Genomic DNA, 21689 nt, shown 5'->3' on the forward strand with positions numbered 1-21689 from the left:
TCCTACTGCTTCTTACATATGTCAAATTCTCATTTCTCTCATATTAATTCCCATATTTTATAACTGAAAAATAATAAAGAATTCCTCCCCCACTTCTAAAAAAAAAAATAAGTACACTGGTTTCAGGGCACACCTAACTAAAGCCTCCGTGGCCTTTGCAACTCTTTCCGAATTTTCATTACAGGATTAAAAATTCAATGATGGAAACCTATTTTACAGTCACAAAAGAAGCCACAGATTAATTTTATTACATTTCCAAAAGGGATTCAAAATCCCCAAGCATTTTCGGAAACCATGTTGTTTTTAGCAAGAAAGTGTTAGTCACTTGGAATGTGGTATTATGATGTTTCTAATGACCTTTTTTTCCCCTTTAAGAAAACAGTCAGAATGCATAACAAGATAAATCAATGTAAAGCTCATATTTTTGCAAACCTGACTTATTGACATGAATGATGGCATTTGAAAATGGTCATTTCCAAACAATTATTTTTGTAGATGAAATTAACTCCTTATAATCCATTTGAAGTTTGTCTTAAACAGGGTGTATAAGCCAGAGATCTATTTTTTCTAAGCAGATGTTCGATTATGCTCACATGATTTTTTTTATTAAATCATAACTCTGTACATTGATATGATCATGGGGCATCATACACTAGCTTCATATACTGTTTGACACATTTTCATCACACTGGTCAACACAGCCTTCCTGGCATTCTCCCAGTTATTGTGCTAAGACATCAACATTCCACATCTACCAAGTTTCGCATGTACCCCTGTAAGATGCACCACAGGTGTAATCCCACCAATCCCCCGCCCTCCACCCACCAACATGATTTTTTAATAAGCCATCATTCCCCTTCCATCCCCATACCCATTTTTTTTTTTTTTTTTTTTTTTGCAGTTTTTGGTCCGGGCTGGGTTTGAACCCGCCACCTCCGGCATATGGGGCTGGTGCCTTACTCCGTGGAGCCACAGGCACCACCCCATCCCCATACCCATTAAAATGAAATGTTACCTTTATTGTATACTAAATTCTCACATATATGTATTTTTATCTGTTTCTGTATTCTCTATTCTGTGTCACAGGTCAATTATCTTTTCCTAAACCTGCTATTTTAATTGACGCTGCTTTGCAGTAACTGGTAGTGTAAGTCCTCTCTTATGAATGTTTTTCCCTATATTTTCTTGGCAATTCTGGTACATTCATCATTCATATGAACTGTTTAATCATATTGTCCATTTCCAAAAAGTATGTACTCCAGAAAGTTGCATTATTTATGTCTATTTGGGGAGAGTTGATCTTTTATTATATGATATCTTCCATGCAGAAACATGTTCTGTCTTCCACTAATTTAGATCATATTTTATGTCCTTAGATAAAATTATATTTTTATATAAGTCCCTACGTATCCTTGCTAAATGTATTCCAAAGCGTTTTACAGTTTGTTATTGTTGTAAATAAGATACTGTCACTTTCCTTTTCACACGTCTAACTGATTATTCTTAGCAGAAACAAAAGCTACTGAATTTTTGTATGTTTTACCATATCTAATTCTCTTATTAGTTCTATTTTATTTGGCTGTTATTGAGTCCCTAATTTTCTAGGTATGCGATAATATATTGTGAAAATTAAGATCATTCCTCCATTCTTTTCAAATATTTATATAGCATATTTCATTTAATTTTCTTATAACATCAGCTAGAACCTTCAAAACAATGTTGGTAATAGTAGTGATGGACAGTGTTTCTATCTTGTCATGGACATAAGGATACACAGGATGGACATAAAATTCATGTAAAATTTACTATGTTAAACTATTTTAAGTTGCACACAAACTTTATGTCCAAACTGTATGTATATTTACAAGGACATTAATTTCAACATTGTGATTAGAAAGTAGAAAAAATAAATGGCCACTAGTATTAAGAATAGTTGACTAAAATAGTTCCATTCTATAAACTATTATGCAGTTATTAAAAATGGATCAGACCTATAGAAACAACAGTGGAAGGATGTTTGATGTTTCTGTGTGATGGGGGAGAGCTAATGATTGACAGTGAATACATACACTTAGTACATTCCCTTTTTCATAAAAATAAGGGAAGGGGAGATATATCTGTATATTTATGTAACTAAATGTGGATGTGTGTGTGTGTGTGTGTGTGTGTGTGTGTTTTGGGGGGGGAGAGAGAGAGAGAGGGAATGTTAGCTTGGAAGAAAGTATGGAAGGATACAATAAACATGCAACATTAATTACCTTAGACAGGTAAAATGGAAGAGTAGATACAACTAACCACATGCATATTTACATTGCTCGATTTGTCCAAACAATCAGTTTCTAAATGCACTATTATATACATATACATTCATTTCTTTTAGCTGGTCTCTTTCTGTAAAATATAGTAAATGTCAAAAAAGAAGAGAGAAAAGGGTTTCATTAGACATAAGCAAAAGTCACTTAACCTCTTTGAGCCTCAGTTTCTTTACATATAAGAGGAATGAGTTATACCAGACAGACTTTAAGGTCTCTATGATATTATAATTCTTTCTACTTAGTTCTACTTTGATCTTGAAAAAAATCTCTTTCTCGTTCTGTGTGGACACTCATCATTAAGAAACCCTTACAAAGGGGGTGGAGACAAGATGGCTGACTGAAGCCAGCTTTCCACAGAGGCTCCCATCCAGAAGGAGAGTTAAAGGTCAAAAATTTAGCAAGTAACCTGGTAGATTTGAGCTGCACCAAGAGAGAAGGTTGAAGAACGCACATCAACCCTGCTGAGGTGAGCTGCGACCACAAGGATACAAACAAAAGGTACAAAATCCATCACCAAGCAGACGGGAGTCTCCTCCCCCATGAAAACAGCTTGGAGTGCCCCACAAACAAATGGGCAGAGTCCAAAGGTCCTCCCACTACACTCCACGGGAGAGACCCCCCTCTAAAAACTGGACCTGCCTCCCCTACTAGGGTGCCATGGCATTCTCCTGCCAGGCATAAAACTGTATAAAACTGTATATTTTCTCTACCTGCAACTCTGAGCTCCCAGCACTCCCTTCCACTCTCACTCTGAGGTCTGGAGGCCTGTCCCCCAGGAATCCGGATTCTTGGGTGATTTCTCAAGGGGTGTGGACAGTGCCTAAACTGCAGCTGGTCAGTGCTGACTCCGGGGCATGGGAGCGAGGAGAGGATAGTCGGTCGGCTGAGAGGGAACCACAACAGAGCAGCAGTTCCCTGTGGCATGGAGCAGCAGCCGTCTTTTAGCAGCCAGCTTTCCACAGAGGCTCCCATCCAGAAGGAGAGTTAAAGGCATAAAACTGTGTAAAACTGAATATATTCTCTACCTGCAACTCTGAGCTCCCAGCACTCGCCTCCACTCTCACTCTGAGGTCTGGAGGCCTGTCCCCCAGGAGTTCAGATTCTTGGGTGATTTCTCGAGGGGTGTGGAGAGTGCCTAAACTGCAGCTGGTCAGTGCTGACTCTGGGGCACGGGAGCAAGGAGAGGACGGTCGGCTGACAGGGAATCACACCAGAGCAGCGGTTCCCTGAGGCACAGAACAGCAGCTGTCTTTTAGCAATAATATGGCTCGCTCCCGGATATTCTGAAGCCAGACCCCCTGTCTCGCTGGGCAACCAGAGGAGGCCAGCAACCACCACGAACAGTTCTGGGACGGAAACACAGGCCCCGTGAGTAAAGGATTTGCCTGAGGCGGTACCGACCTGGGTGGAGCGCAGGGACTAGAAACGCACTTGCACTCGCAGACCCCGGAAGTTCCCAGGGTGGGGCTGACCCAGAGGACGGCTTTACTGAGCCTAAGATGCACCTGGCCCTCAGGGGATGGTCAGCCAATAGACAAAGGAAGGCAGCAAGATAGAACTGACAGGTAACCTAGCAGCAATACGGCCAGGCATAAAACTGTATAAAACTGTATATATTCTCTACCTGCAACTCTGAGCTCCCAGCACTCCCCTCCACTCTCACTCTGAAGTCTGGAAGCCTGTCCCCTAGGAGTCCAGATTCGTGGGTGATTTTTTGAGGGGTATGGACAGTGCCTAAACTGCAGCTGGTCAGTGCTGACTCTGGGGCGCAGGAGCGAGGAGACGACAGTTGGCTGAGAGGGAACCATACCAGAGCAACAGTTCCCTGTCTTGTAGCAACAATACTGCTCATTAGGGGATATTCTGAAGCCACACCTCCTGTCTCCCTGGGCAACCAGAGGAGGCCGGCAACAACCCATGAGTAAAGGATTTGCCTGAAGCGGTACCGACTCACAGACTCGGGAAGCTCCCAGGGCAGAGCTGACCCAGAGGACAGCTTTACTGAGCCTAAGATGCACCTGGCCCTGATGGGATCATCAGCCTATAGACAAAGGAAGGCAGCAAGATAGAACTGACAGGTAACCTAATACAAACTTGCAGGAGCAAAGACAGGGCTTTGAAACTCAAAGCAGCTTCTCTTCTGCAGGGGAATTTAGCAGTTCTGTTCGGTTCTGTCAGTAACATCAATCAGGGGCGGGGCTGGACCTGAGTGAACGCCCCACAACCTTCACCAAGCGCCCAAGGCTGTCAGGCCTCACCTCCTCCTGCTAGATAGAGGCAGAGTGCAGAGGCCTGGCAGATATCCTTGTGATTCAGGCAGGTGCAAACCCCTGGAGTATCTGCTCACTACAGGCAACTGGGTCAGCCAACTGCAGGGCTATCAGTGACTGGGTGTGACAGAGCTGCAAGGTGGGGAAGGAGGCATCAACCTTCCCAGACTGATCTATTTGCTGGGTGGCTCCTCCTAACTCCATGCAGCAATGGAGCAAGCCATATCAGAGTAGTCACCAGACCCCTGTGATCCAGTTCCCAGAGACCTCTTAAACTCTCCCACCTGAGACAGGTGCTGACTGAGACAACTGATTTGGACCTTTTGAACTGAGCCAATCGCCTGAGGCCTATTCAGGTGGTGCCCTTGGTGTATGGTTGTAGGAAGGCTTGATTTTCCTTTTCCAATGGTTGCCTGCAGTGGGCGGGGTGACTTAATTGCTGGTATTTCTCCACAGCTGAGACTTCAACCCAGAGTAACTGTTTCACTAAGGTCGAACAGAAACCAGCTGAAAACAAGACAGAACCACTTAGCCCCACCACACCAAACAGGTCCCCAGTTTCTCAGGCCACAGCACTGTACGGGTCCTTGACAAAGCTCCAGGGGAAAAATCAAAGGGAGTAAAACAATCATGGGGCGGAATCAGTGGAAAAACTCTGGTAACATGAATAACCAGAATAGATCAACACCCCCCCAAGGAAAGATATGGAAGATGCAACTGAAGATCCCATTCATAAACAACTGGCTGAGATGTCAGAAATCGAATTCAGAATTTGGATTGCAAACAAGATTAATAAAGTGGAGGAAAATTTGGAATTAGAACTTCGAGCAACAATTCAATAGTTGGAATAAGGAATTCAAGGAGAAATTCAAAAGTTATCTCAAGAATTTAACGAATTTAAAGACAAAACCACCAAAGACTTAGACACACTGAAGCAAGAATTTGCAGCCCTCAAAGATCTGAAAAATACAGTAGAATCCCACAGTAACAGAGTGGACCAAGCAGAATAAAGGATTTCTGACATTGAAGACAAAGCCTTTGAACGCTTCAAAACTCTCAAAGAGGAAGAGAAAAGGAAAGCAAAAAACGAATCATTCTCTCAGAGATCTCTGGGATAATTCGAAGAAGGGTAATATCCGACTCACTGGAATCCTTGAATCCGATGAAGTGGCCTTGCTAGGCACAGAGGCCCTTCTCCATGAAATTATGAAAGAGAAATTTCCAGACATGCCTAGAGATTCTGAAATTCAGATAGCAGACGGCTTCAAAACCCCAGCACGACTCAACCCCAATTAGACATCCCCCAGGCATATCATAATTAACTTCACTGAAGTTAATATGAAGGAGAAAATTCTCAAAGCAGCCAGACGGAAGAAAGCCATTACCTACAAAGGGAATAATATTAGAATGACTGCAGATCTCTCGGCTGAAACTTTTCAAGCCAGAAGAGGGTGGTTATAGACTTTTAATCTCCTAAAGCAAAATAACGTTAAACCCTGGATCCTGTATCCAGCTAAACTGAGTTTCATTTATGACGGAGAAATTAAATACTTTAATGACATTCATATGTTGAAGAAATTTGCCATAACCAAACCAGCTCTTCAGGATATTCTCAGACCTATCCTCCATAATGACCAACCCAATCCTCTACCACAAAAGTAAACTCACTCAGAAACTTTTGATCAAACTCCAACTTCCACACTGGTGAAAGGATTACAAATGTCCACTGGACTTTTGAAAAACTCGATACCCAAAATTTTACCAGACTTATCAATATTCTCCATTACTGTGAATGGCTTAAACTGTCCTCTAAAGAGGCATAGGTTAGCTGACTGGATACAAAAACTCAGGCCAGATATTTTGTGCATACAAGCATCACATCTTACCTTAAAAGACAAATATAGACTCAGGGTGAAAGGATGGTCATCCATATTTCAGGCAAATGGCAATCAGAAAAAAGCAGGTGTTGCAATTTTATTTGCAGATACAATAGGCTTTAAACCAACAAAAGTAAAGAAGGATAAGAATGGTCACTTCATATTTGTTAAGGGTAATACTCAATATGATGAGATCTCAATTATAAATATCTATGCACCCAACCAGAATGCACCTCAGTTTATAAGAGAAACTCTAACAGACGTGAGCAACTTGATTTCCTCCAGCTCCATAATAGTCACAAATTTCAACACTCCTTTGGCAGTATTGGATCGATCCTCCAATAAGAAGCTGAGCAAAGAAATTTTACATTTAAACCTAACTATCCAACAGTTGGATTTAGCACACATCTACAGAACATTTCATCCAAACAAAACTGAATACACATACTTCTCATCAGCCCATGGAACTTACTCCAAAATCGATCACATCTTAGGTCACAAGTCTAACCTCAGTAAATTTAAAAGAATAGAAATTATTCCTTGCATTTTCTCGGACCGCCATGGAATAAAACTTGAGCTGAGTAACAACAGGAATCTACATACTCATACAAAAACATGGCAGTTAAATAACCTTATGCTGAATGATAGCTGGGTCAGAGATGAGATTAGAAAAGAAATTGCCAATTTTTTGGAACAAAACAACAATGAACACACAAACTATCAGAACCTCTGGGACACTGCAAGGCAGTTCTAAGAGGGAAATTTATAGCACTGCAAGCCTTCCTCAAGAGAACGGAAAGAGAGAAAGTTAACAACTTAATGGGACATCTCAAGCAACTGGAAAAGGAAGAACATTCCAACCCCAAACTCAGTAGAAGAAAAGAAATAACCAAAATTAGAGTAGAATTAAATGAAATTGAAAACAAAAGAATAATACAATAGATCAATAAATCAAAAAGCTGGTTTTTTGATAAGGTCAATAAAATAGATAAACCTTTGGCCAACCTAATCAGGAAAAAAAGAGTAAAATCTCTAATATCATCAATCAGAAATGACAAAGACGAAATAACAATAGACTCCTTAGAAATCTAAAAAGTCCTTAATGAATGTTACAAGAAACTTTATTCTCAGAAATATGAAAATCTGAAGGAAACTGACCGATACTTGGAAGCACGTCACCTTCCAAGACTTAGCCAGAATCAAGTGGAAATGTTGAACAGACCCACATCAAGTTCGGAAATAGCACCAACCATACAACACTTCCCTAAAAAGAAAAGCCCAAGACTAGATGGCTTCACATCAGAATTCTACCAAATCTTTAAAGAGAAATTAGTACCTATATTACTCAACCTGTTCCAAAGTGTAGAAAAAGAAGGAAGACTACCCAACACATTCTATGAAGCAAACATCACCCTGATCCCCAAACCAGGAAATGACGCAAGAAGAAAAGAAAATTATAGACCGATATCATTAATGAATATAGATGCAAAAATATTCAACAAGATCCTAACAAACAGAATCCAGCAACACATCAAACAAATTATACATCATGACCAAGTCAGTTTTATCCCAGGGTCTCAAGGCTGGTTCAATATACGTAAATCTATAAGCATAATTCAGCACATAAACAAATTAAAAAACAAAGACCATATGATTCTCTCAATCAATGCAGAAGAAGCTTTTGATAATATTCAGCATCCCTTCATGATCAGAACACTTAAGAAAATTGGTATAGAAGGGACATTTCGTAAACTGATAGAGGCCATCTACAGCAAACCCACAGCCAATGTCATATTGAATGGAGTTAAACTGGAATCATTTCCACTCAGATCAGGAACCAGACAAGGCTGCCCATTGTCTCCACTGCTCTTTAACATTGTAATGGAAGTTTTAGCCACCGCAATTAGGGAAGAAAAGGCGATCAAGGGTATCCATACAGGGTCAGAGGAGATCAAACTTTTGCTCTTGGCAGATGATATGATTGTACGTCTGGAAAACACTAGGAATTCTACTACAAAACTCTTAGAAGTGATAAAGGAATACAGCAGCGTCTCAGGTTACAAAATCAACATTCATTAATTGGTAGCCTTTATATATACCAACAATAGTCAAGTTGAAAAAACAGTTAAGGACTCTATCCCATTCACAGTAGTGCCAAAGAAGATGAAATATTTGGGAGTTTATCTAACAAAGGACGTGAAAGATCTCTATAAAGAGAACTATGAAACTCTAAGAAAAGAAATATCTGAAAGTGTTAAAAAATGGAAAAACATACCATGCTCATTGCTGGGAAGAATCAACATTGTTAAAATGTCCATACTACCCAAAGCAATATATAATTTTAATGCAATCCCTATTAAAGCTCCACTGTCATACTTTAAAGATCTTGAAAAAACAATACTTCATTTCATATGGAATCAGAAAAAACCTCGAATAGCCAAGACATTAATCAGAAACAAAAACAAAGCAGGAGGAATTACGCTACCAGAACTCAGACTATACTACAAATCGATAGTGATCAAAACAGCATGGTACTGGCACAAAAACAGAGAAGTAGATGTCTGGAACAGAATAGAGAACCAAGAGATGAATCCAGCTACTTACCGTTATGTGATCTTTCACAAGCCAATTAGAAACATTCAGTGGGGAAAACATTCCCTATGTAACAAATGGTGCTGGGTGAACTGGCTGGCAACCTGCAGAAGACTGAAACTGGACCCACACCTTTCACCATTAACTAAGATAGACTCTCACTGGATTAAAGATTTAAACTTAAGACATGAAACTATAAAAATACTAGAAGAGAGTGCAGGGAAAACCCTTGAACAATCAGTCTGGGTGAGTATTTTATGAGGAGGACTCCCGGGGGCAATTGAAGCAGCTTCAAAAATACACTACTGGGACCTGATCAAACTAAAAAGCTTCTGCACAGCCAAGAACACACTAAGTAAAGCAAGCAAACAGCCCTCAGAATGGGAGAAGATATTTGCAGGGTATGTCTCTGACAAAGGTTTAATAACCAGAATCCACAGAGAACTCAAACGTATAAGCAAGAGAAGAACAAGTGATCCCATCGCAGGCTGGGCAAGGGATTTGAAGAGAAACTTCTCTGAAGAAGACAAGCACGTGGCCTACAGACATATGAAAAAATGCTCATCATCTTTAATCATCAGAGAAATGCAAATCAAAACTACTTTGAGATATCATCTAACTCCAGTAAGACTAGCCCATATCACAAAATCCCAAGACCAGAGATGTTGGCGTGGATGTGGAGAAAAGGGAACACTTCTACACTGCTGGTGGGAATGCAAATTAATACATTCGTTTTGGAAAGATGTTTGGAGAACACTTAGAGATCTAAAAATAGATCTGCCATTCAATCCTATAATCCCTCTACTAGGCATATACCCAGAAGACCAAAAATCACATCACAACAAAGATATTTGTACCAGAATGTTTATTGCAGCCCTATTCATAATTGCTAAGTCATGGAAAAAGCCCAAGTGCCCATTGATCCACGAATGGATTAATAAATTGTGGTATATGTACACCATGGAATATTATGCAGCCTTCAAGGAAGATGGAGATTTTACCTCTTTCATGTTATATGGATGGAGCTGGAACATATTCTTCTTAGTAAAGTATCCCAAGAATGGAAGAAAAAGTATCCAATGTACTCAGCCCTACTATGAAACTAACTTATGGCTTTCACATGAAAGCTATAACCCAGTTACAACCTAAGAATAGGGGGAAGGAGGAAAGGGAGGGGAGGGAGGGGGAAGATGGGCATAAGGAGGGGGATTGGTGGGATTACACCTGCGGTGCATCTTACAAGGGTATATGTGAAACTTAGTAAATGTGGAATGTAAATGTCTTAGCACAATAACTAAGAAAATGCCAGGAAGGCTATGTTAACCAGTGTGATAAAAATGTGTCAAATGGTCTATGAAACTACTGTATGGTGCCCCATAATCACATTAATGTACACAGCTATGATTTAATAAAAAAAAAGAAAAGAAAAAAAGAAACCCTTAGAAAGCATTTCAGGATTTGGTTCTGGAATAACAATTTTGATAGAGAATTCTGTTTACATCACTGATACCAGTATATTAAGTACATAACATAAGCATTGGGTAGAGCAATCACAGTGTGTTATAAGAACATTTATTAGAAGTTAGAAGTTCAGGGTTTGAACCTAATTGACATTTTAACTAAGTGACCAGCTATGAGTTATTTCAGTTTCCTCACCTGTAAGAAAATAACCATCACCCAGAGCTGGGTACCCAGATGGTACCCCGATCAAGTAGAATGATTTTGAAGTATTTCTTCTTGTTCTATTGTCTATAAGATTTGGCATGATCTGTTTTTCAAAATTATCTTTTACTTTTATTTATACATATTAGTTGTTTATTTCTTGAGACAAAAAAAATAAGTTAACTGATGACTCCATACTGAATCTCAGAGTCAAAGCATTCTGTAATAGACATACTCTTATTTGACAATGTGAATGTTACTTTCTTTGCATTATTATTATTATCATTATTGCTTAATATTTTGACGCAGCAATTCTCTAATTTCTTTTCTGAATGTATTTATGTTCGTTCATTCTTTACAAGGTCTTTGTTTCTAGTCCTTATCTTATTAAATTTTAAGCCTCTTTAATTTTGTGAAGGCAAAAAATGGCAACCTATGTATCTGTAAAAATAAAAACAAAGAAAGAAAATAACCATCACCAATAAGTAGCCTCCCCATTTTTGCTGACAGTTCAGGCGTCCTCAAACTTTTTAAACAGGGGGCCAATTCACTGTTCCTCAGACCGTTGGAAGGCCGGACTATAGCTTAAAAAAAAAAACTATGAATAAATTCCTATGCACACTGCACATATCTTATTTCGAAGTAAAAAAACAAAATGGGAACAAATACAATCACACTGCCTCATGTGGCCCGTGGGCTACCCTTTGAGGACCCCTGCTGAGATCCAGCCCCTCCCACATACTCATTGCATTCCAAAGGCAACTAAGATTGGATTACTCAGCCAACTCTCAGTTTAAAAAAATTATGTTGGCGCCTGTGGCTCAGTCAGTAAGGCGCTGGCCCCATATACCAAGGGTGGTGGGTTCAAACCCGGCCTCAGCTGAACTGCAAACCAAAAAATAGCTGGGCGTTGTGGCGGGCGCCTGTAGTCCCAGCTACTCGGGAGGCTGAGGCAAGAGAATCGCTTAAGCCCAGGAGTTGGAGGTTGCTGTGAGCTGTGTGATGCCATGGCACTCTACCGAGGGCCATAAAGTGAGACTCTGTCTCTACAAAAAATAAATAAATAAATAAAAAATAAAAAAATTATGTCACATTTTATGGAAGAGCAAACCAGAGCTTCCAAACCAGTGGTCCATAGGACATGGGGTGCTACATGAGGGTTACTGGCATGTGAACACATGATCTTCTGTTACTCAGTCCAGCCAGAAAGGGCCAGGAACAACTAAAGCCCTCAGGGAAGGTCATTCGCTCACCTCCCAATGTGCCATATTATCACTTTATATGTGTGTTATTACATGAAAAGTTTTTTGAAAGATTGATGTCAGCTATTAGGTACTATAGAAATATTAACTGATCTTACTTAGCTTTGAAATTTTACTTTGCAAAGACACTCATGTCTATGGCTTAAAACCGGTATGTCTGCTATCCTTTACTCAGTACAAACACGCTGTTGATTTAAGCTGTTCTTTAGATTTTTTTTGGTTTTATAACTTTATTTGATGTGTCTGACAATCACCAGTTAGTTCTCATCTACGTAGATTTTTGAAAGTGGTAACAGGTACATAGGCCGCGCAGGGGTCCTCAAACTGCGGCCCACAGGCCACATGAGGCGGTGTGATTGTATTTGTTCCCGTTTTGTTTTTGTACTTGAAAATAAGATATGTGCAGTGTGCATAGGAATTTGTTCATAGTTTTGTTTTTTTTTTTTTAACTGTAGTCCAGCCCTCCAATGGTCTGATGGACAGTGAACTGGCCCCCTGTTTAAAAAGTTTGAGGACCCCTGGCAGAGCTTGTTTGGTAAATCTTCATCTTCATTACATTTTCTGGACAACTGCAGATGGATATGGTATGGGACATTCCTTATGCCTTTGGCCCAGACAGCTTTGTTGAGCCTGGTATCAATGAGCACATCTGGAGTCTCCATCTCTTTTATGACATATTTCTGGGTCTCTTTGAGTGCCCGAGGGGCACACTTCTTGAAGCCCACTCCATAGATGTGCTTGTGAATGTTCATGGTGTATTCTGGAATCACCACCTCGTTAATGGCAGACTGGCCCTTCTTCTTTTCGCCACCCTTCTTTGCAGGAGCCATTCTGCCTGGCCCAAGTTGGAAAGAACCTTTTTTTTTTTTTTTTTTTGAGACAGAGTCTCACTGTGTCACCCTGGGTAGAGAGCTCTGGTGTCACAGCTCACAGCAACCTCAGATGCTTGGGCCTAAATGATTCTCTTGCCTAGCCTCCCAAGTAGCTGGGACTACAGGCACCCACCACAATGCCTGGCTATTTTTTTTTTTTGAAGGGGGGGGTGTAGTTGTCATTGTTGTTTGGCAGGCCTCCGCTGGGTTTGAACCCTCCAGCTCCAGTGTATGTGGTTGGCACCCTAGCTGCTGAACTACAGGCTCTGAGCCTAAAGAGGTGTTCTTTAGATATTTTAATTGATGTAGTTTCTTCCTGGAGTTTTGAGAAGAAACTGTTTACTTATCTATCTCCCTCTATAAGAAGAGGGAAATAATTCCCAGTTCTTAGCAAGGCACCTTATACAAGTAGGCATCCAATAAATAGGTGTTGAATGAATGACCAGATGTATAAATTAATGAATAAATTTGTACAAAATAATCCATCATTCCCAACCAAGGCCATTTATAACTCATGGCAAACACCTGAAATTGCGATATTATGACAAAAAGGATTCAAACTGGTAGCCTTGACCTCATTAACACTCGGCTTTTACCAACTTAAGTAACTAATTACAAAGATAAATGCTTCACTTCAAAGTGTGTATTTGTATTTTCATTGTTGATGTTCCTATTTAGTTTAAGGGATTCTTTAGTTTAAAAATGAGATAAAGGGACTCTACACTTTTGTGACAATGGTATGCCTGGTGAATAATGAGGTGATTTTAGTATTCGTAGGTCAATAAAGAAAATAATATTCTCATTTCTAAAATGTTTCTAAAAATACTAACATTATTGAATAGTTTGCTCTGATGTCTAAGCCCCATCAAGGAACACTATGAAAGTTTTGAGATACACAAAAATTAAGAAACATGAAATCATTTTGATTAGTGTATTTTCTCAAAATACATTCTATGTACTTTCACATTCTTATAAAGCATTTTTGAAAATACTCTTACCACTCATTTTCTTCATGTGCTGTAGGCTCGCTTTTATAGGCATGAACAACGCATTCAGAACTGGAGAAACTTTTCTATGTATGTGATTTTTTTACTGTAGGAAACAGGAAAGAATCACACCGAGCCAGGTCAGTACTGTAGGGAAGATGGGTCATAAGTTTAACCTCTGTGGACTCCGGAACTGAAAAATGATGTTGGTGGACACATGGTGATGACAGAAGATGGTCCCCCACAGTCCTGTCCTTGACCACCATTCTTGAAGCTTCCCAAAAACTTATATATAGCATTGTGTACCACGGAGTAGTAACAATCCTTTGTTCCTCCAGAGGAACAGGTAGAACATGACTGCTATTGGAAAAGAAAAGTTGCCACCATTTTCTTTTGGACGCTTAGGGGCCACTTCATTTTCATTGATGGATTTTCATCGGGAAAGACATTCACACTGTCAACTGATGCTTATTCTCTGGATCAAACTAGCAAATCCAGGTTTCATCACCGATCACGATCAGAAATGCATCTAGACTTGCCTCAGAGAAATTTAACTATCATTTCTTCATCCCATCCAACATGGAAGCACTTTTACTCATCTATCCAAGTGTGAGGCACCCTTTGGGATGAAATTTTCCTGACTCGAAGATAATCGTGCAGGATTTTGGACACTGCTGGCAATCCAATCCATAGTGCTACTTATATGTCCTTAAATGACACTTGATAGTTTTCATGAACAATTTTTTTACAGCTATAAAATTTTCTTCAGTCACTGTAGTCATCGGATGGCAGATGCCCACTCCTCTCTTTTCCTTATCATTCAGTGAAGTTTGGGCTCTTCTAAATTCTTGGAACCACCAAAACATTGTGTTAGGGGAAGAAGTACTGTCCCTGAAAGTCCATTCTTATGCTTAAGGCTTTGAGACTTCTTTAACACTCTTTTTAAATCATAAAAAATCATCATACAAAAGTTCCCTTTCCAGATCTATAGCTGACACTGACTGAAGGCCACATGGAAGGAAACAAATGAAACCCTCTCAGCAACACTGATAAACCAAGCAGGTTAAACTTGCATGGGTGAATAAGAAAGGATATTGCTGTCAACAGTATTTCTTAGAAGAGAAAAAAATGGACCATAATAATATGTTTCAAAACTTTTCTTAGTGAACTTAATATAATGTCAGGAAGAACTTCTAAAAGCATGGCCATGCACCTCCCTTAGCTAATGGATACGCTTCTGATAGAGGACAGATAGCTCCCTTACACATATCCCTTGTATTTCACAGACAGCCAGGACTGGCTTACTCAGGAATCTTAATATTAATATATATCTTTCTATAGGCTCTGATAGATCTTCAGCTCCCAGTGCCACCAGATCTCCCTCGACCTTCCTAACCAACTGTGATTACATACAGGCATGGAATGATAGGCCTCACAGGCCTATCAGCATATTTCAGATAGCCTAGAAAACCCAAAACAGAAGGTGAGAGTGATGCAATATGATTAGACAGAGAGTCAAAAGCAGAGATTGATGAAAAAAGAGGCCAGTTTAAATATTACATATATTTGAAAACAGGACTAGGGAAAGGATCATGAAAAACACTAACTTTTCACTATTTAAATGCTACAGATAAGACAATGGACATTTATAATTTGGATGTATGCCAAAATGAACTTCGTACAAATGTATTCTCCATGTAACTACAGCCAGGGCAAAAATCACTTCTTTTTTTCTTTGAGACATAGTCTCAAGCTGTCATCCTGGATAGAGTGCTGTGATGTCATCATAGCCCACAGCAACCTTCAACTCTTGGGCTCAAAACGATCCTCTTGCCTCAGTTTTTCTGTTTTTAGTAGAGACGGGGTTTTGTTCTTGTTTCGACTGGTCTCAAACTCATGAGCTCAAGCAATCCACGGGCCTCGGCCTCCCAGAGTGCTAGGATTATGGGCGTGACCCACCACGCCCAGCCACCAAAATCACTTTTTGTTCATGAGGTATAGAACACACAGGCTATAAAATAGCAGGCAGGGCAGATTATCCAAATATAGACTGTAAAAGGTAACATTTTCCTGATACATCAATACATTTTCTTTGGGGATTTACTTGAAACCTTGTAGGAGAAGTAAAACTTAACAACATATTCCTTTAAATTTTGGTTCTGGTATTTTATACTGATCCATCAGTATCATTTAGAGGCTAAGAGGGTAGGCCCAGTAACCAAACTGCTGTGTGACTTTGGATAAGCCACTTAATTTGTCTGAATCTCCAGACAACTTATTCTATAAAACAGGGATAATAATACCTAATTTATATGGTATTTCTAAAGATAGTTAATCCATCTAAAGCACTTAAAAAACAGCCTGGCATACAGTAAGTACTCAATAAATGTTAAGCATCCTTATAACTATTATTTATCAATTTTAAAATGTTGCAGACAACTAGCCGAGCATGGTGGCTCACACCTATAACCCTAGCACTCTGGGAGGCTGAGGCAGGAGGATCGCCCGAGCTAAGGAGTTTGAGACCAGCCTCAGCAAGAGTGAAACCCCATCTTTACTAAAAATAGAAAAACTAGCTCGGCTTTGTGGCAGGTACCTATAGTTCCAGCTACTCAGGATACTGTGGCAAGAAGATTGCTCAAGCCCAAGAGTTTGAAGTTGCTGTGAGCTATGATGCTACAGCACTCTATCCAGGGTGACAGAGCAAGACTCTGTCTCAAAAAAAAACTAACAAACAAACAAGTTATAGAAATAGTAAACGTTATTATCTAGGCAGAGCTGGAAAAGCCATTTTCTTCACAATTGTTAGCCCATTTCTAAGGAGGGGATTAGCATTTCCCAATCAGTAAATTGCTTTGGTATGTAATAATGATAGTGAGATCTAGGGACATGAGGAAAGAATGAAGAATATAACATAAAGATAAAAATATGAGATACTAGAGTGACTACTATAAGGGGAGTCTCATGTCCTGGATTTTACTCCTAGCTAACTCTTGGGCAGGTCAACTTCCCTTCCTCAACCATAAAACAGAAATAAAACTATTTTATTCACTTTCACCAGGCTCTTCTGTACCAGCACAGCATCTTACAAAAGTTCTTCTGATGTGATCAAGACTGGGTTTCGCCCCAGGCCCACTGCAGGACAGGATACTGATTAAGAAAATGAACTCTGAAGTCACACTGCCTTGAATACAAAATCAGGCATTTTTAGCTGTGTAACTCTGGACAAGTTGCATCGCTCTAAGACTCGGGGTTTTGTTTTTTTTTTTCCTCTATTCTATGAGTTTATACTCATAGCACCCATTACACAGAGTTGCTTTGAGATTTAAATGAGGCGATATAGAAAGCAAACTTAGCACAGTGAATGGCACACCAGACTAAGCGCTTAATAAATACGAACAAGGTATTAAAGGGTCTCATTAAATTATCTATGCTCTTTGTTTATAATAAATACCATGTTCCTTTTTACTTGTCACAACATTACCTTCATTAAGAAACAAAAGGAAGAACAACTCACATAGAGACCTGAATGTCCTAGTTTAGTACAAGCGCTGGTGAGTTACCCCAGGTAAATGGAGATGCTTCTAAACACAAAAGCACATGACAGCTGTGGGAGTTAAAGTTTAGACTTCCCTAAACTGTCAGTCAGATCCTAAAGAAACAACATGCTTCATGTGTCCTGAGTGTTTGGTTCCAACAATGGGCACAACATATGTGCAGAAAACCTCCTTGGTTACCTCCAGACATCACGTTATAAGACTGTACAGTGTGTCAACCCCTGTGGTTTAGAGCTGGCAGGAGGTGCTCAGTTATAGGACCATGGGGCTCCAGGCTAGCAGCCAGAATATCACAGCTGGAAGGTTGTGTGGTTATTTTCCATTTCTTCTTCTATATCCATTCTCCACCCTTGTCTGCCCCACTCTATGCCCAAGGATGCTGAAGGCTATTGACCCTATCTCCTGGTTTTGCCCTCTCCTATCTGTTTGACTTTGACAGGGACTGGTGGGGAGACAAAGGCAACTAGCAGGAAACCAGAGGGCAGGAAGAGAAGGCATAGGGTGTTTATTCTGCCTGATCCTGCCCTGTCTGCCATCCTCATATATTCCTATAAGACTGCAGTTCTTTTTTTTTTTTTTTTTTTTTGAGACAGAGTCTCACTATGTTGCCCTGGGTAGAGTACCCTGGCATCACAGCTCACAGCAACCTCAAACTCTTGGGCTCAAGCAATTCTCCTGCCTCAGCCTCCCAAGTAGCTGGGACTACAGGTGCCTGCCACAAGACCTAGCTAAATTTTTTTTTTTTTGAGACAGAGTTTCACTTTGTCATCCTCAATAGAGTGCCATAGTGTCACAGCTCACAGCAACCTCCAACTCTTGGGCTTAAGCTTAAGCAATTCTCTTGCCTTCGCCTCCCAAGTAGCTGGGACTACAGGCACCTACTACAAGACTTGGCTTTTGTTGTTGTTGTTGTTGCAGTTGTCATTGCTGTTTTAGTTGGCTGGAGCTGGGTTCAAACCCACCACCCTTGGTATATGGGGCCAGCGCCCTACCCACTGAGCCACAGGTGCCACCCCTGGTTATATTTTTGTTGCAGTTGTCATTGTTGTTTTGGCTGGCCAAGGCCGGGTTGGAACCCGCCAGCCTTGGTGTATGTGGCCAGCACCCTATCCACTGAGCTATGGCCGCTGCCCAAGGCTGCAGTTCTTGATAGCCCCACTTCACTCTTGCCATGTTTCAGTGACATTTCTCCTTCCCCACTGCTGTCCTAGGAATGATAATTAACAGTTTCTTCCCTCATTGGTTCTCTCAACTATGCTCACACCTTTGTAAATAATCCCTTCATTTAACTCTCTTTTATTCAACCTTTAAGTGTGGCTTATTTCCATCTAAACTTAAGTTTAGCAGTGTTTGTACATCCTACACTGGGCCCATTTCTCTCCTACAGTGGCTTTAGCAGTATAGACCAGGAGTGTCCAACCTGCAGCCCATGAAGACCACATGCAGATTATTTGAGAATTATTTTGCTTATCTGTGGTGTTGGAGATTGTGAAAAGTATGCATAGATCTTTTCTTTTGCTCATTAGTTTTCATTAGTGTTTGTATATTTAATGAATAGCCCATGACAACTCTTATTCTTTCAATGTGCACCAGAAAAGAAAAAAGGATTGGATACCACTGGTGTAGACCATAATAATAGTTGTTATTTTTTGTGAGTACTACTTGTCATAGTGGGCCTTTGTTCCTAACAATTAATATTTATAGGTCCCTCAAATAATTTCTTTTATGTGTTATTTAAATCTTTACCCTTCTTTCCATTTTCTCTTAGGAGTTGGGGTGGAGGGAGATTTTATGTACTTTCAGCAGTTGGAGAAGGCAGGACTGCTTTTGATACCTGCTGATAGAAATACATGAAAACCAGAAGTAGATAGGAGTCATAGCTCTGAATTATTTAGTGGTGGATCTGTTGATTCTTCTCAGGGAAATATCTAATACCAAAAACTAGTAATAAATCTCTCCCTTTCCCTACCCTCAAGCCTGCTATTGACTGAGGTAAAAAATGCATTTGACACCATGCTGAGTTACCTTGTACCATACAACGTCGGGCTCTTGATCGGACTTTTTAAAGTCATCCATGTCTGGGCAGGAGATCTCCTTTCTTTTTGTGACTTCAGATTTTTCTAAATAGCGGATCCTGCTATTGTAGCACAGGCCTGATTCATTCTCTGCAACAGTCAAGGACATTGACACTTTCATGCAATATGTGGAGTTCCTGTAGCAACAGAGAAATAACAAAATGGCTTTATTGGGTGTTTATAACTTTGTTTGTACTCTATATATTTCATGAGTGTTGACTTTTCCACTTAGGACCTTACCTAGAAATCAGAAACAACATCCGAACAACACACAGTAGATTTCTACTTCAACTGTTAAGAAGATTGAAAAGAAAATGCTGATGTGTGCATCTCTGGGCATGAGGTGGTTACAGGGCTATATAGAGGAGCTATACCCACTAAACTCTAAGATAGTCAGAATTATTTGCCACGAGTCAATATTGCTGCATTGAAAAAATCTGATACCAAAAAACTGTTGCTCTATGACTAGAGCTATAGCCATTTTTGCTCTTCCCTGTGACCAGTCCTTTAACTCCAAGGGCTTGAATTTTACCACTGGTTTCTAAGCTAATTTCCTTCTACAGAATGAATACTAACAACAAGTATTTTTCAATGCCATGAATCTAAAGCCACAATAATAATACAATAGAACTTCTGTTAGTTGACCACCAACGGATTGTAACAAGTTGGTCAACATACAGAGGTGGACAACATAAGGAACTAGGCCTCCTGTGCTGATGCCTACATGAGGTACATGTCTGGTCTATGAAAATTTAGTCAACTTAAGCAACTTAAAGAGGTGGTTAGCATGGGGAGGTGGTCAACTATAGAGGTTCTAATGTCTAAGCCCTCTTGCCTCCAGGAAACTATACATGATCTAGCCCATCACAGCACTCTCTTCTTTGTTCATTAGGATGTAGCCATGCTGGCATTTTCTGTTCCTTAACACACTAAGCCTATTCAAATCACAGACCTTTGTACTTGCCCTCTTTCCTGATACTTTTCTCATCAGAGGAAATGGGGTTTCATTCTGTCACCCAGGCTGGAGTGCAGTGACAACAATGATAGTTGACTGCAGCCTCAAACTCTGGGCCTTAAGCAATCCTCCCACTTTAGCCTCCTGAGTATCCAGGACACATGCTACCATGCCTGGCTAATTGTTTTAATTTTTTAAGAAATGGGGTCTTGCTATGTTGTCCAGGCTGGCCCCAAGTCAACCTTCCACATCAGCCTCCCTGAGTATCTAGGATTATAGGCATGAGGCACCATCCCTGGCTCTTCTCTGACCTTCTGATATTTATTTGGTAAGTGCAAAATAATAAGGGCAAAGAATTTATTGCTCTTGTTCATCACTCTATCTCTGGGATCTAAATGAATAAATAGTAAGTTCTCAGTAAATGCTGGATGATTAAATAAAAGATATGTTATTTGAGAACTATATCATATCTTCTTCACTGTTACATCAATCTCATATGGTACAAACCCTCATTTCCTCTGAATCAGGTATGTGGCTAGCCAAATATCACATTCCTTGTATAAATATGACCCAGTCAATTTGCATGTATTCTTGGACCACCTCTAGGAGAAAGGTTAGTCATGTTTTGTGCATCACCATATTAGCTATTGAATATTTTGGCTACATCTAGGACACAGGAAGACTAGGACAGGGTCAGAGGATAGAAGGAATCTAAGTGGTCACAGTTATTAAGAGGAATCTAACACCAAAGAAAGAGAATCACCTCTGCTAGATATCCAAAGTGTGTGAGCAGTTCTTGATGTTACAGGTTTGATCCTGTCTGCTCCGTGGTGTTCATCCACACAGGTGAAAGAGACTTAACTTATTAAATATCTTCCCATTATTATGTTATACCCCCACAGAAAGAGAACTGTTGACCAGAGGTCTCAATAATAGACTAAGTAGCTGGAATGTCCAGTGCCCTGAAAGAAGCTCACTACCTCAGATATATTTAGCCCTGGGTAGAAAATACAATAGACTAAAGGACCAGTCTAGTATAGTGGTTCTTACAAAGCACCTCCATTGATCAAAGACCCTCTAGTTTCAACTAGATCTGTGACCTTATACAACCTTATTTAACCTGCATCTCAGTTTCCTCACCTGAAAAATGAGGGTAAGAATCTCTTTATGGTGGCTCCATTGGAGGTGGGAGAAATGAGTTCCTTTCATTACACAACTATGAGCAAAAACAGGTTTACCTTTTTAGTTAGAATAATTATAAACCTG

The 21689-nt window shown here is 40.1% G+C and overlaps 1 protein-coding gene across 1 annotated transcript in view; it reads right to left on the reverse strand.

Moving 5' to 3' along the window:
* The window catches only part of IL1RAPL2 (interleukin 1 receptor accessory protein like 2), a 678833-nt gene that overhangs the window by 627305 nt on the left and 29839 nt on the right, over positions 1–21689 (reverse strand). The window contains exon 2 of the mRNA XM_053579080.1: positions 19419–19605. Within this exon, the coding sequence (XP_053435055.1) occupies positions 19419–19605 (187 nt within the window). The remainder of the gene's footprint in view (positions 1–19418; positions 19606–21689) is intronic.

The sequence above is a fragment of the Nycticebus coucang genome, chromosome X (assembly GCF_027406575.1).
Source record: "Nycticebus coucang isolate mNycCou1 chromosome X, mNycCou1.pri, whole genome shotgun sequence".
In the NCBI taxonomy this organism is placed as follows: domain Eukaryota; kingdom Metazoa; phylum Chordata; class Mammalia; order Primates; family Lorisidae; genus Nycticebus; species Nycticebus coucang.